The sequence below is a fragment of the Sinocyclocheilus grahami genome, unplaced genomic scaffold (assembly GCF_001515645.1).
Source record: "Sinocyclocheilus grahami isolate Dianchi unplaced genomic scaffold, SAMN03320097.WGS_v1.1 scaffold437.1, whole genome shotgun sequence".
Taxonomy (NCBI): Eukaryota; Metazoa; Chordata; class Actinopteri; order Cypriniformes; family Cyprinidae; genus Sinocyclocheilus; species Sinocyclocheilus grahami.
In genome coordinates, this window is record NW_015505616.1 from 668,217 (window position 1) to 687,307 (window position 19,091).

At 36.4% G+C, this 19,091-nt stretch overlaps 2 protein-coding genes across 2 annotated transcripts in view; one reads left to right on the forward strand and one right to left on the reverse strand.

Moving 5' to 3' along the window:
- LOC107551890 (multidrug resistance-associated protein 4-like) overlaps positions 1–17,806 on the reverse strand; it is a 34,661-nt gene extending 16,855 nt beyond the window's left edge. The window contains exons 1-14 of the mRNA XM_016233654.1: positions 17,630–17,806; positions 14,208–14,318; positions 13,492–13,543; positions 13,154–13,243; positions 11,811–11,974; positions 10,210–10,335; positions 9,179–9,428; positions 7,661–7,768; positions 7,206–7,295; positions 6,897–7,088; positions 5,131–5,225; positions 4,700–4,786; positions 2,995–3,122; positions 2,522–2,898 (exon numbers count right to left, since the gene is read on the reverse strand). Coding sequence (XP_016089140.1) covers positions 2,522–2,898; positions 2,995–3,122; positions 4,700–4,786; positions 5,131–5,225; positions 6,897–7,088; positions 7,206–7,295; positions 7,661–7,768; positions 9,179–9,428; positions 10,210–10,335; positions 11,811–11,974; positions 13,154–13,243; positions 13,492–13,543; positions 14,208–14,318; positions 17,630–17,715 — 1,956 coding nt within the window. The 5' untranslated portion in view covers positions 17,716–17,806. The remainder of the gene's footprint in view (positions 1–2,521; positions 2,899–2,994; positions 3,123–4,699; positions 4,787–5,130; positions 5,226–6,896; positions 7,089–7,205; positions 7,296–7,660; positions 7,769–9,178; positions 9,429–10,209; positions 10,336–11,810; positions 11,975–13,153; positions 13,244–13,491; positions 13,544–14,207; positions 14,319–17,629) is intronic.
- LOC107551926 (claudin-10-like) overlaps positions 17,775–19,091 on the forward strand; it is a 12,065-nt gene continuing 10,748 nt past the window's right edge. The window contains exons 1-2 of the mRNA XM_016233704.1: positions 17,775–17,828; positions 18,970–19,041. The gene's annotated coding sequence lies outside the window, so the exon portion shown is untranslated. The remainder of the gene's footprint in view (positions 17,829–18,969; positions 19,042–19,091) is intronic.

Below are 19,091 nucleotides of genomic sequence, written 5' to 3' on the forward strand. Positions count from 1 at the left end.
TTTTTTGACAATATTCACTCATCATGACCGTAAAATAGGGCATTCTAAGTCAATATACTGCAGTATTTCCTCTCTCAATCAGCAGAAAATATGGTTAACACCCGGTCATGCATGAAAAAAAAAAAAATGTAGTGGTATAATTTTGAAAAATACCGTGATATAAATTTTTGGTCATACCCAGCACTAATTTAAAGTCTCTGAAAAATAAACTGACCTTTTTAATCACTTATGATATTTCATGAACTAATAATTCAAGCTATCTGTAAAAAGACAAAACTTCTGAACATTTCAAACTTCAAAAAGCAATTTAAAAACATTTTTTATTAAAAATGATGATTACATTAGTTTATTCAGAAAAATCTGTTATTACTTTAAAAAATGTGGCATAACCATCAAATATAGAGTAAAATTTTGACTTTTCTTGAAAATTGTATAAGAGTTTTTAAAAAAACCATATAAAACCAACATAAATCGAAAGATTTTAACAAGACAGACACCAGATTTGTTTTAATATCTCTCCTTTTCTTTATATTGGACACTCTTATTCAGTAACTGTGACGAAAGCATCACTAATTATAAAACAAGCTGAAACGCTGTCAGTGATGTGCCTTGCAAACTTTTCTGTTGAATTATTTTAACAATAAAAATCCCATATTGCCATTTACTTCTTATCTAACTGGCTATGATAAATTCTGGCCATAAAGGCCTTTAACCCATGATTTGAGTGACTGGAAGGATAATAAATGGAAGATTAAACAAAAATAATGCAAACAAAGGAGAACTCAATCAACAACGGCACCATGCTGGATATCGGTTTGTCATTTGTCAGAAATGTTTATGGCCAATCATGCTTAGATTACAAGTCCCAAAGAACTGGCAGACAACAAACACCCACTAGCGTTAACCAGCATCATTTTCCAGAAATAAACACAAGAGGAACAGGGAAGGCAAGACAGTCAGTAAGAGCTGAAGGTTTGACTTCACACACACATGGACTTCAATCCAAACACTTCACACTCAACACAGCTAATATACATCCCTGCATGAGCAAAGACCTCAAACGCTGCCGTTTACTCAACACTCCAGAGTAAACACTCAAATCTAGAGCAAACATCATTGAATGCACACCAGTCCACTTTCCTTTTTTATGTGCTCCTCCACTGAGGAAGCCTGGAAATCATTTGAAAACAACCAAAGTCAGTAACAATAGTTACCCATAAGAACTAAATTAAGGAAGTATTTGGACAGTGGACATAAATGTTCAATGATGTTTAATAAATGCAATCCTTACAAAGGGGAAACACACTGACAAATAAGAAGCAAAATGTACAATGGAAATAACATGTTTTGTTTGAACATGCACCATGATACTTTTAGCGTTTTTGAACATGGTAACCAAACCATGTTTTTTTTCTTTTTTACCCTACCGCATAGCACCATGGTGATAGCATGTAATAACACAACATGTATAAGGACTACTCCAAATACCATGTGCAGTTATTTTTATTAGAATTAATCCAAGTATTGAGATTTTAAGCCTATTGTATTTTAATACATTCAAGCTATGTTTTGTATAAATTTAGTTTCCAAAAAATTTAAAACACAGATAAGACTACATGAAAACTTTACTTTTTTTTGGGATGGTGAAATGTGTTGGCCATTACTTTTAACTTTAAATTGAAGTCATACACTACCGCTCAAAAGCAGAAAAAAGAAGAAGAAACTAATACTTTTATTCAGTAAGGATGCATTAAATTGATCATAAGTGACAGTAAAGATATTTATAATATTACAAAAGATTACAAACGAATGCTATTTCAAATAAATGTCACTGTTTCCAGAAAAATATTAAGCAGCACAACTGTTTTCAACATTGATAATAATAAGAAATATTTCTTGAGCAGCAAGTCATCATATTAGAATGATTTCTGAAGGATCATGTGACACTGAAGACTGGAAAATTCAGCTTTGCCGCACAGGAATAAATTACATTTTAAAACATTTTCAAATAGATAAGAGTTATTTAAAATTGTAATAATATTAGATACATTTCATAATATTACTGCTTTTACTATTATTACAGTTGTGGTCAAAATTTCACCTACACTTTGCAGTATCTACAAAACGTTAATTATTTTACCAAAATAATCATATAAAATGAATGTTATTTTTTATTTAGTGAATAAGATATTTCACTTAAAATATATTTACATATAGTCCACAAGAGAAAATAATAGTTGAATTTATAAAAATGACCCCGTCTACAAGTTACCTGGATGATCCACAGCTGTTTTTTTAAAAATTGTTTTTAGTGATAGTTGTTCATGAGTCCCTTGTTTGTCCTGAACAGTTAAACTGCCCGCTGTTCTTCAGAAAAATTCTTCAGGTCTCACAAATTCTTTGGTTTTCCAGCATCTGTTGCGTAATTAAACCCTTTCCAACAATCACTGTATGATTTTGAGATCCATCTTTTCACACTGAGGACGACTGAGGGACTCGTACAAAAAGTTCAAACACTCACTGATGCTTCAGAATGAAAAAAACGATGCAATGGAGGATTTTCTTTGTTGACAAAAAGAACTTTCCTTTCCTCTGGCAGTAACTGCACATCAACAGAGGTCTTCCAAGAACAGCACAGGATAGATAAATTGCCCAAAGGACATTTCACAGGATGTGCTGCCCTCTGCTGGTCACTTCCTAGCTTGATAAACAGACAGGAATATAAGAAGTCTTTGGTGTTTTTGTACTCACCAACGGGGTTGATGTCAAAGAAGCGGACCGGGGTTCTCAGGATGCTGTTGAACATGCGGTTGTGTAACGTCTCTGCTGAGCTCACCAGAGCGTTAAACATAAACAGACTGCGCATGAAGCCAAAGATGATGGTGGCTCCTGTTAAGCCTGATGAACATAGGATACACAAATCTCCATTACCATTGGGAGACACATGCAACATGTCTACATTTGTACTTTGGCTGACTTCGATCATGAGCATACCTGCATAGATGCCAAGATAGAAATTCAGGTTGAGCTCTTGAGTCGTGTTAGTGCTGACAGTGCCATTTGTGCCGTTGGAAGAATTGGTGTACGAGGAATGAAAGTCCAGCTTCTCCTGCTCTGTGGCCCTGTCAATCACAATGTAATGACGTTACGATAGCTGGTAAACACCAGAACATTATGTCCATCTAGTGTATTAAGCACTATTTAGGTTGTTCAAATAAAATGCAATTAGTCTACTTAATGCACTACAATACTTAGTGTTGTTTTCGATCCAGCATGACTTCGACTTGAATTATTTTATGGAAATGTATGCATATATTTACGTTTTTTTTTTTTTACTTTTTAGAGTGACTTTGCAATAAAAACAAGAAATTGAAATAATATTCAAAGAAAACGATATACAGTTTAATGAATATAGTACACTTTAAATAATACATCAACATTACATATAATATAACAACAGCATATATATTAAAGGGTTAGTTCACCCAAAAATGAAAATTAGGCAGCGTTTTACTCACCCCCGAGGCATCCTAGGTGTATATGACTTTCTTCTTTCAGACGAATCCAGTCGGAGTTATATTAAAAATTGTCTTTGCTCTTTCAAGCTCTATCATTGCACTCAGCGGGTGTTGCATTGCTTCAGTCTAAAAGAAGTTAAATAAAAAGCTCCCATGCATTAAAAAAAAGTCTCTCACACGGCTCCGGGGTGTGAACAAAGGCCTCCTGTAGTGAATCGATGCGTTTTTGTAAGAAAAATATCCATATTCAAAAAGTAATAATCACTTTAATGTAGCTTGCACCAACAGTTGTACACAGAAGCAGTTCCGGGAGCATGACGTATGAGGTCAGCTTTGTGCATGCGCCGCTCAGAAGTGACGAACGCGGAAACGCAGCGGAGAGATCAAAACAAAACAACGGTCAAGAATTAGAAGTACAAAATGAGGATTTGTAAAGAAGAATGTCAGAGGATTTCGATATAAGCCAAGAGGAGACTGGTTTTCCTTTGCTAAAGTAAGGAACCTTTGCTTCCTTTGCTCCTGTTAACATATCCTTCAGATCATGAGACTCACCGGCGCATGTGCAACACTGACCTCATACGTCATGCTCCCGGAACTGCTTCTGTGTTCAACTGTTGGTGCAAGCTACATTAAAGTGATTATTACTTTTTGAATATGGATATTTTTCTTATAAAAAACGCATAGATTCGCTACAGGAGGCCTTTGTTCACCTCCCGGAGCCGTGTGAGACACTTTTTTTTTATGCATGGGTGCTTTTTATTTAACTTCTTTTGGACTGAAGCAATGCAACACCCGCTGACTGCAATGATAGAGCTTGAAAGAGCAAAGACCATTTTTAATATAACTCCGACTGGATTCGTCTGAAAGAAGAAAGTCATATACACCTAGGATGCCTCAGGGGTGAGTAAAACGCAGCCTAATTTCAATTTTTGGGTGAACTAACCCTTTAAGATTTAGGTTTTTGAAAAAAAGTCTCTAATGCTCGCCAAGGATGCATCTATTTGATCAAAAATAAATACAGGAATACTGTGGTTATTAACGCGTTAATTTTGACAGCCCTAATATATGCCTGTTGCAGAGCTTGACTGTCCCTGAAAACCAAAAGCTTTCAATGTATGGAAAAGAACATCATGACGATCAACAGTAAAACACAACAGGATCAGTGAAGAGTATGAACTTACTGTTCAAACAAGTGTCTGCCCACTTCTGCATCCACTGCACTCAATGGATCATCCAAAAGGTAAATATCAGCATCCTGATACACAGCCCTAAAACCCACAGACAGTAACAGAGATGTACAAAAAAACTAATAAAACAGCTTAAATATTCCTTCCCATTAGCAAATATATGCTAGTTTGCCATTTTTCAATTATTAATTTTTTTCCATTTCATATATTTTTCACATTACAAAATGTCATTGTTTAACTATATCCTCAGCATGTCCATGATGCAGTCTTCTGAAAGCACATACTATGCTTTATATACATTATATCTTATTTTGTTCAGAACAATGTATCAGTTAAGGTAAGAAATGGGGTTTTATTAAATTGCCGAATTTGTATAATAAAGGTGAAAAATGGTTGATTTTTCAAAGGTTAACAGGTTGGGATACCTAGCCAGGTTGACTCTAGCTTTCTGTCCGCCACTGAGGGTTGCTCCTCGGTCTCCGATCACAGTCAAATCCCCATCAGGAAGCAGCTCCATGTCCTGTACAAAACAGAAAGAACTACAGTTTTAGTATACTACAGCTTACAACAACTTGAGCTTTACCTGGTGGTGAAGATGTCCAGTTAATGTTTTATAGCATTTAAAGTTTTATGAAGATGTGAAGTTAGTTTTAAAGCAACAACCAAATACTAAAACTAGCAAGGCTGTATTAAATTGATCAAAAGTCACAATAAATGCATTTATTACAAAAGATTTATTTTTCTGATAAATGCTGTTTAAAAATAAAAAAAACTTTATATTCATTAAAGAATCCTGAAAAATGTATTACGGTTTACACACAAAAATACAAAGCAGTACAACTGATAAGAGATTTGGAAGCAAAAACATTTCTTGAGCAGCAAATCAGCATATTAGAATGATTTCTGAAGGATCATGTGACACTGAAGACTGGAGTAATGGTGCTGAAAACTCAGCTTTGCATCAAAGGAATAAATTACATTTTAAAATATATTACAATAGAAAACGGTTATTTTAAATTGTAATATTTAACAATATTACTGTTTTTACTCTAAAGAATAGTGTAAAAACTATGTACTTAATTTGTTATTATTTAAATTAAGTAATCAGCACATGTAATTAATTCATTTGACAACCCTAATTACAAAAAGAAAACAATAAATAATCTTACTGAGAGTTTAATTTACAAGTAGATGGAACAGGTTAGAAAGGCAAGAGTGAGATGGATGAATTAACGAATACACGTCTCACCCTTTTGAGCGCACAGGCTCTGAGGACGCTCTCATATCGCTGGGGCTGCAGCTCCTTTCCGAACAGTATGTTGCTCTGAATGGTTCCTGGAAAAACCCAAGGCTGCTGGGAGGCGTACGTCAGCTCACCTTTGACCTTTATCACACCCTTTTCTGCTGGGAGCTCCCCCAGAACAGTGCTGAGGAGAGAAGACTGCAGGAGAGAGGTGAAGATTAGTAACTAATAACACTCATGGCTGCCATGATCACTTCTATTTAAAATGCAAACCTGGGAAAACTGAAATCAGAGAATGGAATTATTGTGACTGACCTTTCCCGCTCCCACAGGACCAATAACCGCCAGAAGTTGACCTGGCTTCACATTAAAAGACACATTTTGTAAAGTTGGCGCATCCAGAGTCTGTGAAGTAGAGGGGAGAAAATATATTTTATTTTTCTGATAAATGCTGTTTAAAAATAAAAAAAACTTTATATTCATTAAAGAATCCTGAAAAATGTATTACGGTTTACACACAAAAATACAAAGCAGTACAACTGATAAGAGATTTGGAAGCAAAAACATTTCTTGAGCAGCAAATCAGCATATAAGAATGATTTCTGAAGGATCATGTGACACTGAAGACTGGAGTAATGGTGCTGAAAACTCAGCTTTGCATCAAAGGAATAAATTACATTTTAAAATATATTACAATAGAAAACGGTTATTTTAAATTGTAATATTTAACAATATGACTGTTTTTACTCTAAAGAATAGTGTAAAAACTATGTACTTAATTTGTTATTATTTAAATTAAGTAATCAGCACATGTAATTAATTCATTTGACAACCCTAATTACAAAAAGAAAACAATAAATAATCTTACTGAGAGTTTAATTTACAAGTAGATGGAACAGGTTAGAAAGGCAAGAGTGAGATGGATGAATTAACGAATACACGTCTCACCCTTTTGAGCGCACAGGCTCTGAGGACGCTCTCATATCGCTGGGGCTGCAGCTCCTTTCCGAACAGTATGTTGCTCTGAATGGTTCCTGGAAAAACCCAAGGCTGCTGGGAGGCGTACGTCAGCTCACCTTTGACCTTTATCACACCCTTTTCTGCTGGGAGCTCCCCCAGAACAGTGCTGAGGAGAGAAGACTGCAGGAGAGAGGTGAAGATTAGTAACTAATAACACTCATGGCTGCCATGATCACTTCTATTTAAAATGCAAACCTGGGAAAACTGAAATCAGAGAATGGAATTATTGTGACTGACCTTTCCCGCTCCCACAGGACCAATAACCGCCAGAAGTTGACCTGGCTTCACATTAAAAGACACATTTTGTAAAGTTGGCGCATCCAGAGTCTGTGAAGTAGAGGGGAGAAAATTAATTTTAACATGAAAGAACTAACTTAACTGTAAAAAAGAAAAAAACTTTTCAAACCATTTTCATGATCGGTGCATGTACAGAACCACAGAGGCAACTATTTGTTCATTTGAGCATGATCTTGTAAGTATCAATACTAATTAACACAACATATACTAATTAATACATCTATTATAAAAAAAAATGCATGAAATGCATGAGGAAGCCAACCAAAAAAAAAAAAAAAAACAACACTTAAGAAAACTTAAGTGGGAACTATAGCAGCTTGTAGTTCTGCATTTCCAAAATCATAACTCGGGGGAAGGTGTGTGTACTTTCAAGGGCCTGGTCCCACTGAACTCACCTTGTCCCAGTAGCATATGAGATCCTGTATCTCCACAGACGCCTCTTTCTTATCCTCCTGAGTAAGTGGAACGTGGGATTTCACAAGCTCGTCGAGCAAGAGAAACTTCTGCATGTGAGAGAAAGACCACAGACACTTATGATGCATGAAGACAAGACCATCACACAAAAAAACTGCTGTAATGACACTCTGACAGTGTAGTCGCAGTATTTTGGAGTTTCTTTGGTTGACAAATTAGGACTGTCCGACAAGTGGAAGAAGTGGGTTCAATGGGAGGTCAAATCGGAAAATTAATCATCTGCTTTGTATATAAAGGCTCCTTTCTCTAAGCAGACACTCCATGATTACAAAATCTGCAGGTTCATGACTTACGCAACATTAGCTGTGTCAGTGGGAACTTTGGAGTAGATCTAAAATTAACCCTGAAAATGACACCTGCAGCACTTCAGCACAACCAGACGAGCCAGAGATTTAGAAGCCGATAGTCTTGGCAAATCATCTTTCATTTATTTATATCGAAAGCTTATTTAGTACATTTATGCTGTATGACATATATAACATAAATATACTTTTATACTTATATTTGAGTTTGGGAGCATCAACTTGCTCATTTCTAACATGCAAATTTCTGTCTTCTTTTTTCTTATTTGTTGCATATTGATACATTTGGGAATTAATAATAAATGTTATATATATATATATATATATTCATTCATAGCAAACATACACATTATGAAAAGAAAATGGGCACACGGTCGCTATCATGTTGCATGCAAGTCCAGTTATCAGCTTGGAAATTAAAATTATTATTTAGAATTTTTTAGTAAATTTTATGTACAAATTCCTTATATACTGGCAGTCTGATCAAATAATATGTCATAGAAGAAATGTTAACCACATTGCATTATGGGATACACTATTTCATGCAGTATGCACTGTTTTTTTTCTCAAGACTGTAACAATTTCCGTGACTCTCCCAGACCTGGAAATCACAATTTTGGGTTTTCCAAGATATGGGAACACTGTAACTTCACAAAGATTGGCATTTACATTACAGTTCAAGTGAACCAATTGAGATTTTTTTCCTCCCATGTGGCACAAAACGTCTTAAGCAGAAAAAAAGCGCATGGATTCTCAGACTGGTTTAGACCTCATTCCTATGTGGAAATAAATCTAATATGAATCGCATACGTGCATTTGCATCTGCCAATTAATCGGACAGATCGGATATTCCCCGGTCAATACGAGTCATATGTCAATTAAAAAAACAATGGTGACTCAACCCAGTGGAGTCATGCTGAAGTTTTATGTCTTTTGAAACTTTGAGTGAGCAAATGCTTATATTATCATTTTATCTGAGTCCAATGCAAAGCATGCTGTTTTTGCTTCCTTTTCAGCCTAAGAATTTCTGGGTCGGTATGTTTACTTTGGCTTGCAAACGCAGCTTAAGCAGCGTGCTAAAAAAAATCTGATATAGTCATATATAGTGTAAATGTGGCCTAATGATGGCGGTCGAACCTTGATCCTCCGGATGCTGATGGCAGACTCGGACACTTTCTCAATAGCAGCAGGGAAGAACAGAGTAACGGTTAGGCGGACGGCGCTGTACAGCGACACGGCCACAAACACACGGCTGGCGGAGATTGTGTTGCCCACCAGAACATACACAGTGAACGTCACAAACAGGATGATTTTATTCGCCGTAAAGAACGAGGCCATGTTCAGTCCTCGGAGGTAAGAGCTGCTCATGATTTTTGAGATCTCCTTCCTACAAGAAACAAACAAATGAGAGTTTTTAGCCGTTTATGACCAAAAATCAAAAAGAGTATTATGTCTTAGAGCTGGATGGCCTTGCATAGTACTTTCCAAGGTCGGTTTGTACAATAAAGTTCATTCTGTCTTTTTATAGTGAAAAAGACAGATTATAAGCAGATTGTGATTGTGAAGATTGTGGCATTGCAAGGATAAAGCTGAGATTTCATGGATAAACATTATTAAAAACTTTACACTTTTGACATGCTGACATTCACATAAGTCCTGAACCACAGTACAAAAGTACGTGAACAACTGGTTATAGTCATGAGTTTAAGGCATTGGATTGCGCTTGCAGTGCATTCTCAGCATTGTCACAAGGGATGCTTTAGTCGTCTTCAACAGTCAATGTTCACTTTTAAGACAACTACTCATGGCAGAGCATCCGTTTTCGGTAAACTCTTGCGAAGCAAGTTAGTTAAACCATTGAAACTGTTTCTAGATAGCTATCTAAATAATAACACATGCAGTTTAATGGCACAGGCATTTTCTATCACTCCCTTGATTGACTCGAGATAAACTAAAATCACTTCAAGAATTGAGCTCAAAAGAAATATGTAATGGCTAGGGATGCACGATATATTGGCCACCATATCGGTATCGGCCGATAAATGCAAATTTTTTCTGTTAATTACTATAAAACCTTTGGCAATTTGCCGGCTTCAGTAAAGAATTCGGCTGACCTATGTCAGAGCTACAGCAGAGTAAACAGACTAAATAAGTCTATATCACTGTACCTTCGTACATCATTAACCAGTGCTGCGAATGGCTTCTCCCAGGCATACATCTTAATTATACGTATTCCAGACACCACCTCATTCATAGTGCGTATCCTATTGTCAGTGAAGGCTGCGGTTTTACTCCTGTGAGAGAGACAGAGAGAGAACACTTCTGAGCAATATTCTAAAACAAAACAATTGCTTCTTCAAACTTTCATGTTTGTTAAAACATGTCCTAGAATTAGCATCTTAATTAGCAATGCCCTGATCAACCATTAAGTATATAACATGTGTTGGTAATGACATTTTCTTCTTATAAATAAATAAATAAATTTGGATAAGCTTTTTAAATCATTAGCCAATGACACCTAATCAATAATATGACTAATAAAGCTCTCAGATCGTAATCATAAAACTTAATTTTTGATCTTCAAACTGTCACTTGTCTGTTCTTTTAAGACATCGACATTAAAAAAAAAAAAAAAAAACATTTTATGAAAAAAAAACATTGTATAAATGCTTGATGTGACGGAAATTACAGCAGGACTAGGGGAGTGATCTTCTTTGTTTTTAGAGAAAAACAAATTGTACACAAAACTGAATTAACTTGGTATTTATAAGTTTTTAAGGAAAAGTGCAAAATAAATTGTCCTGATTTTACCATTTCTATTTAGGGCGATTACATTAGAGTCAAAAATAAAGATATTCTGGAATATTTCACCTTCCATGACTCAAGTATTTGATTTTAAAATAATTATATATACACATGAATTTCCCTTTAAAGTAGCACGATTTTTTTTAATCGTGTGACAAACGTTTCTAATTGATGAATCATATTTAGTTTGGCTCTGAACCTCAGAAAGAGTGCATAACCCCAGAAGGAAAGAGCATGTGGTGAAACATGGGACTATGATTTATTGTGTTTTAACACTGCCGTAAGACTGATCACCATATAGTCAATATAGTATAGAGTCAAAAATAAAGATATTCTCAAGTATTTGATTTTAAAATAATTATATATACACATGAATTTCCCTTTAAAGTAGCACGATTTTTTTTAATCGTGTGACAAACGTTTCTAATTGATGAATCATATTTAGTTTGGCTCTGAACCTCAGAAAGAGTGCATAACCCCAGAAGGAAAGAGCATGTGGTGAAACATGGGACTATGATTTATTGTGTTTTAACACTGCCGTAAGACTGATCACCACAATAAATTCTCGTAAATGACTTATTTGGAGATGGTTGGAGATGATTAACATCTCATTATGGACAGAGTAACTACCATAACAGAAAAATACACCATCTTCAGCATGCAAAGTTAATTCATGCACTTGAACTGTTCTCTTGAGCTATTAATTATTTCTATATTATGGAAATCAGTCCAGACAAACTGTCATTTGAACAACAAAGCTCATCGAAAAAAATCACAACTCATTAAAAATATAAGGGGTTTTTAAGAGATGATAAAAGTGTTTTCACAGAAGTTTTCTGAAGCCTACTTGACACTATTAGCCATGACATGAAGAGCATCCTGTGATTGTGATTAAACCTTTCAACTTCTTATGATTGCTTTTCCCTGATCCATTTTTTTTTCCAGAGTAATCTTGAGATTGTACCTGTACTTTGAAAACAGCTTCCCAAACATGGTCTGAAGTGGCATAAGAAAGATTAAAACTGCCATGCCCGCAAGGCATGATGCTCCAATCTCTTGCCAAAGCAGACCAATCACAGCTGCGGCTTGCAGAGGCCCCACCCACAGGAAGTGCAGAAAAATAGTCACCTGGGAAAAGAGATGTGAACAAAACAACAGACAATTATATCATACTTGACTAACCAAACAATTTTCAGCATCATTGCTCCAGTCTTCAGTGTTACATTATCCTTCAGAAATCATTCTAATATGCTGATTTGCTGCTCAAGAAACATTTATTATTATTATCAGTGCTGAAATCAGTTGTGCTGCTTAATATATTGATAAATATTATAAGTAATATTTGTGGGAACTGTGATACGTTTTTAGGACTCTTTGAGAAATAAAGGAAATTTAGATTATATATTTTTTGGTATTATCTTTATTCCATCATCAGTGTTCATTTAATAAGCCCCTACATAGTGGCACAAAACCATGACGCATCATGTTGTAGTTCATGAGACAATATTTTAGTGTAGTACTTGGGACACGGTGTACTGCTTTTGTAATATCATATTACAAACAGTCCCAGAGATTATTTTTAGAATCTACAAAAAAAAGTATCTTAAACTTCAAAGTTCTAATTTCGGGTAACTTGGTCTGAACAAAAACTTCCTGTAATTCTTCATGGAACCCCTCTGATGTCTGCTGGTAAATGCAAGAGGAACGCTTCCAAATACTGATGTAGAACAATGACATTCCTACTACAAATACACAGAATAACTGTTCAGACAGAATGAACATGGTTTAAAATGGTCATGCATTTACTGAGCTGCATTAAATCTGTAAAGTCATGTAACAAGGCACACAGCCAACACTTCACATACAGTAACTATCCATCACATAATGATAATACCTCTGCTGGAGACTCCACGGGACTGATTAATGGGTGAGTTATCTTGTATGTCAGAAACCACAACACATAAAAACTGTTTAACTAATCATTTTAATTTTCCAATAACCCAAAGTCAGATTGTAAATGAACAAAAGGTTAAGATGACCTATTTGAGACCTCTCCTGGTACTCTGAACGCTGGCCAATCTGTTACCCAGTAACACAAGCCCTTTACGGTAAATCACTCGTGCTGCCTTTGGCCGTTTTAACTGGAAAGTGAACTACACACAACAATTCCCTGACCAAACAAGTGCCATGTTTAAATCCATTAAAAAAAAAAAAACCCTGTGAGTGACCTGCTTCAAAAACAGGAAATGGACAGCCGGTGACTGTAACACTTAAGAGGAAGACAAAGAAGTTATGGAAATTTCCTACCTCATCGAACTTGCTGACGTCATTCGACAAAAGGTTAACAATCTGCCCAGTAGTTGTCTGGCCCATAGCTGTGGCACTAAGGCACAGTGCCTAAAAGAAGAAACGAATCAAAAGGTTTGTGGGCGATACCGTTATAAGGATAATAATTACCCTCAGCCAAGCCCAAGAATAAATAAATCATTCCTTTCGCTTTTATCACAGACACTTTATAAAAAGGGGGGGGTGGGAGAGAGATGTGGCACACCTGCAAAAAAGTTCAGAGGGTCTCTTTAGATTCAGGGTGGCTTCCTGTACACTACAAAATGAAAGTGAGCAGGAAAACCAGACGGGCAGTTAACCTCACACTCCCTCACGCCCTGCTCTCTGTATCCTCCTCCAAGAGTTCTGCGCCTGTAATAGCAACAGTAGAACCTTCCAAATTATCTGCCCTTCGGTTCTGGCTATTATCACTGCAAAAAAACACAATCCTAAATATTACATTTTAATGTCTAACTTGTCCCACACCTTTTGTGCTACAAACATGAATGCTCATCAAATCATGTGGCTGGAGAAGAGGTGTTCTATTGCTTTTCTAAGTGATCTGACTTTGAATTCAACCTGGCTGATTATCCAAGCCAACTTACAGCATATTTTGTCTACAAGGACAGTCCTTCTGTGAAAATCTGTTGTAAGGCAGAGTTGTGGTAGCTAATGAGACACCCCTTGTGGATTTTGAACACACAGTTTCCTGGGTTACCGGGTCTGATCTTAATCCACACCTCCAGGATCAATGGTCTCGGGTCCCACGTGCCCAACCAAGGCTCCTTCTAGGAATACTAAACCAACCTAAACTCATTCCTTCATTTCAGTTTTCATACATTGTTAATGTATGGATGATTACAGAGATGTTCGCTAAAACTCAACATTGCATAATGAACTGGTGTGAGCCATCGCTTTCCCAACACCTACTGGGAACCGCACTGGCCTGCGTTCTCATATTTCACAATAAATACTCTGAGGGTTTGTTTGAGAAGAGTCTGTTGATTAGTCGGTTTATTCCCAGCGGCTCACTCACCTCTGCAGTTCCTCCCCGAGTCTCTTGGACCCATCCTCCGGAAGCACTTTATACATGTCATCTTCTTCAAGTCTTCTCTTGGAGCCGATACGGAAAAGAGGGTTCAGCCAGCTGACATCAAATGAGAAGAGAAAAGAGGATTTGGTCAACAGAACTCTTTAAATGTGTATGCCAAAGGATGCTGAATAATTGATGAGTGATGACAGCCGCCTAAAGTGTACAAACCATATGTTTCATGACAAACAAACATACATGCAGGTAGGTAATCTCTTTAAAATGACAGTAATAGATGCTCTCCTCTATCTAGAGTGTTCCTGAGGGTCAAGGGTTGGAAAACAAAACCTAAAAACCCCTCTGACATTAAAGCCAAATGGCTGGATTTGCATATGAGTCCATAACATGAACTAATAATACAAAATAAATCATTGCAACATATATACATCTAATAATAAAATAATTAATGTGTGACAGATAATAAAATGAATGCTGTGTTAAACACTTTTTTTATTTCTGAATTAAAACCAGTTTTGAATATTTTCTGATTAATGTTAAAAACCTTTTTTATAACCATTTTCTTACTATGTGTCAGTAAGTTGTTGTTATTTTAGCATGTGTGTTTGGCTCAGTGTTATTTTTTTTAGGATTACTGATAAACTAATGTACTGTAATTTTATGAGTTTTTTTTATTATGTCTATATAGGCTTTTTATTAAGTTTTAGTTGTATTTAATTTGAGTTATTTCAGTACTTCAACATACAAAAAGGAAATGAAATAATATAATATAATATAATATATATATATATAGAATGCATTTATATATATGTACATGTATATAATAGTATTTATATACATGTACATGTACAGTGGTGTGAAAAAGTGTTGGCCCCCTTCCTGATTTCTTATTTTTTTTGCATGTTTGTCACACTTTAATGTTTCAGATCATCAAACAAATTTAAATATTAGTCAAAGATAACACAAGTAAACACAACATGCAGTTTTTAAATGAAGGTTTTTATTATTAAGGGAAAACAAAATCCAAAACTACATGGCCCTGTGTGAAGAAGTGTTTGCCCCCCTGTTAAAACTGTGGTTTATCACACCTGAGTTCAATTTCTCTAGCCACACCCAGGCCTGATTACTGCCACACCTGTTCGCAATCAAGAAATCTCTTAAATAGGACCTTCCTGACAAAGTGAAGTAGACCAAAAGCTAGACATGACGAGATCCAAAGAAATTCAGAAACAAATGAGAAGGAAAGTAATTGAGGTCTATCAGTCTGGAAAAGGTTATAAAGCCATTTCTAAAGCTTTGGGACTCCAGCGAACCACAGTGAGAGCCATTATTCACAAATGGCAAAAACATGGAACAGTGGAGAACCTTCCCAGGAGTGGCCGGCCGACCAAAATTACCCCAAGAGCACAGCGACGACTCATCCAAGAGGTCACAAAAGACCCCACAACAACATCCAAAGAACTGCAGGCCTCACTTGCCTCAGTTAAGGTCAGTGTTCATGACTCCACCATAAGAAAGAGACTGGGCAAAAATGGTCTGCATGGCAGAGTTCCAAGACGAAAACCGCTGCTGAGCAAAAAGAACATAAAAGCTCGTCTCAGTTTGCCAGAAAACATCTTGATGATCCCCAAGACTTTTGGGAAAATACTCTGTGGACTGACGAGACAAAAGTAGAACTTTTTGGAAGGTGTGTGTCCCATTCCTCCACAGCGCTGTAACAGACTCACTGCAAGTTATCGCAAACGCTTGATTGCCGTTGTTGCTGCTAAGGGTGGGCCAACCAGTTATTAGGTTTAGGGGGCAAACACTTTTTCACACAGGGCCATGTAGTTTTGGATTTTGTTTTCCCTTAATAATAAAAACTGCATGTTGTGTTATCTTTTACTAATATTTAAATTAGTTTGATGATCTGAAACATTAAAGTGTGACAAACATGCAAAGAAATCGTGAAGGGGGCCAACACTTTTACACACCACTGTATATGTGTGTGGCTGTACATACACGCATGTAGTTGTTTTTTGGTGTTTGGCTTAGTGTTATGTTAGAATCATTATTATACTCATACCTTTTTGTTATTTTAATATTTTGAATTGTTTTTAGCTTTATTTTTTTGTTTTCATTTAAATGTTTAGTTGTGAAATGTTGTATGCATTTGTATTTAATTTCTTTCTTAAATGTGTGTGTATATTTATAGAGTTTTAATTACTTTTTCTTATTTGTAAGTCACTTTGGATAAAAGCGTCTGCTAAATGACTTAAAGTAAAAATGGCTACTAGGTGGTGTAATTGCTCAGCGATTGTACAAAAACACTTAAATTAAAGGATAGAAATTCCTGAAAAAAAGGCTTGTTTGGCATAGTTTTTTTGCTTTATAATAAAATCATTTTCTAAAACTTACCCTTCAAATCAAAGTCAGTGGGGTGTAACCAAAAAAGCAAGAGCTCTTTTTTTTTTGTCCTGTGACAAACAAAACAAAACCATGCTATCACATTTTCAAAAAATAAGAAGTTTACCTTTTATGAAACCCATGATTTGCTTATGTCAAACAGAGTAATCACCTTAAAAAAAAAACTTGCATTTTTTTGGGAAAACGTTATATAGGGTGACCATACGTGCCATTTTCCCAGGACGCGTCCTGGCCAGGATTTCTATATTGCCTAAAATATCTAGGTTTTGGCTTTGTTTGCGTGTGCAGACCGATCGGTGTTTGACATCTAAATACCTCGAGAGCATTTTGAAAGCATAAGGAACCGTCTGTATGGTATTTTGATGTCAAACACCGATCGGTCTGCACACGCAAACAAAGCCAAAACCTAGATATTTTAGGCAATATAGAAATCCTGGCCAGGACGCGTCCTGGGAAAATGGCACGTATGGTCACCCTAACGTTATAAAGATAATGATCAGGCTAAATTCTTTAAGAATTACAATAAATAATTAAAATGAAGACTGAAGATTCAATTCAAATATGATTAAGTTTTTTTTTTCTTTTTCAGAAATGTATGAAACCAACATTAGAACGTTCTAAGAACATCTGTATCATGTCAGACCCTCTTTCGACATGAACCCACATATGAACCCACATGGCTATTCCGGTACATGAACGCTATTAGAGTGAACACCGGGAAAAATACTGGAAGGAAAAGAAGTGGGTGTTGAGCAGGACCAGCTTTCCCCGAGTAACAAAGCACTGGATCAGATACACAACTGATGGAAACACACCGAAAACCCTCTGAATAAAGAAGCTTGAACTAATAATGTCTTCAGTGTCAGAAAATGTACACATGAGGTAACGAAAGTCACAAAGCTTAAATTCTCAGAGGGAAAACACATAAAATGGCCCATAAGCTTATCAACTAACTGCCTCCCTCCTCTCTTTCTCCTGTATAACTTAGAGGCATAAAAACTTACCAGAAAAATATCTGTGAGAAGAGATTAGCCGTAGCGGACGGGTTGCTCTTCGCATCTTTCTTTATCGGCTCCATATCGATCGCCATCCTCCCTGCAGTTCAGCCGGACACTGGGACCCCACGCATGACCTGCGAACAGTGCGACACATCTACCTTCTAAACTGTTGTGTAACTTTCTAACACTCACATGTTGTCGTCGAGTAAGTACAGGCGGGAGGTAAACCCTTCATTTCCTACTGAGCGCGCGCCTGTCTGATCAGCCATTGGCTCGACAATCCTTGGGTCACACGTGATTGGCTCATAGTTAGAACGTTTACATCCTTTATACACACCTCGGATCAAGCTGACGAAATTACGAACCTTACTATGGTGAAGACTCATATCTTATGAATATTAATTAGGGCGTACTTACGTTGCTTGGTAACCCTCTTTGAGTGTTGCGTGAGTGAGTGTAATTAATATTAAGGAGCGCTCTTATTTACCAGCTTCGCCTATGCAGCCAATCGTTTAGGCCAATTGAGGCAACGTCACGTCGCGTAATTAATATTAATGAGCCAAAGCTTCACCATAGTGTGAATTGCTTGTGTAAAACGATGAAACAGCAGATTGACAGAAAATTGCTTTGAGGTGGAATTGCTGAAGAAGTGAAGGATGCAACTTTTATGCTATTACTCTTTTAAGCAAATACGATTCTGATCGACTATTCTGACACATGAGAGAAAGAGATGCACATTTGTAGCTTTGATTGTGTAATTGTGCCTCGTACTTTTGGGTGAGGTGGCTTCTTGTCTACCATCTGTTCTTTATTAGCTCTGCATACACAACCCACTCATGCAGTGTGCTGGAAGCAATCATCTTTAATTAGAGTGTCTAAAAAGAGAAAAACAAAAAAGCAACACGAAACAAATCTTTCTTCTCAAATAGGCTATATTGAATGATTCCAAATTAAATTGACTTATTCTTGCCGTTCCAAACCCATATGGCGTTTTTCCCGTTAAACATAAATGGATACATTATGAATAATGTTGGTTGTTGTTTTCAATACGATTACAATAAATGGGGACCGTGGGCACCATAAAAGTATCATAAAACGAACAGACCAAAATGTGTTCTAGTCTAGAACTCAGTCAAGCGATTCATTAAAGACTTCAAAAGAACGATTTATTCACTGAAAGAATTTTCATTTTTGAGTGAATTTTAAATATGTCCTGAGAGAATTACATTTTAGCCCACTCACACATCTCATTCCTCTGTGAGAAACACATACTGCAACATGCACTGTATGTTTATTCTCTCTCTTCCTTCCTCTGTCTGTCCCTCTTTCTTGGATTTCCGATACAGATAAAGCACTGAAAGAGCAGAAGATGAGAGACCCACAATGAGACCGAGCAGGTGGCTGCTACACTGATAAAGGTAATGCTGACAAACACACACACACACACACACACACACACACACACACA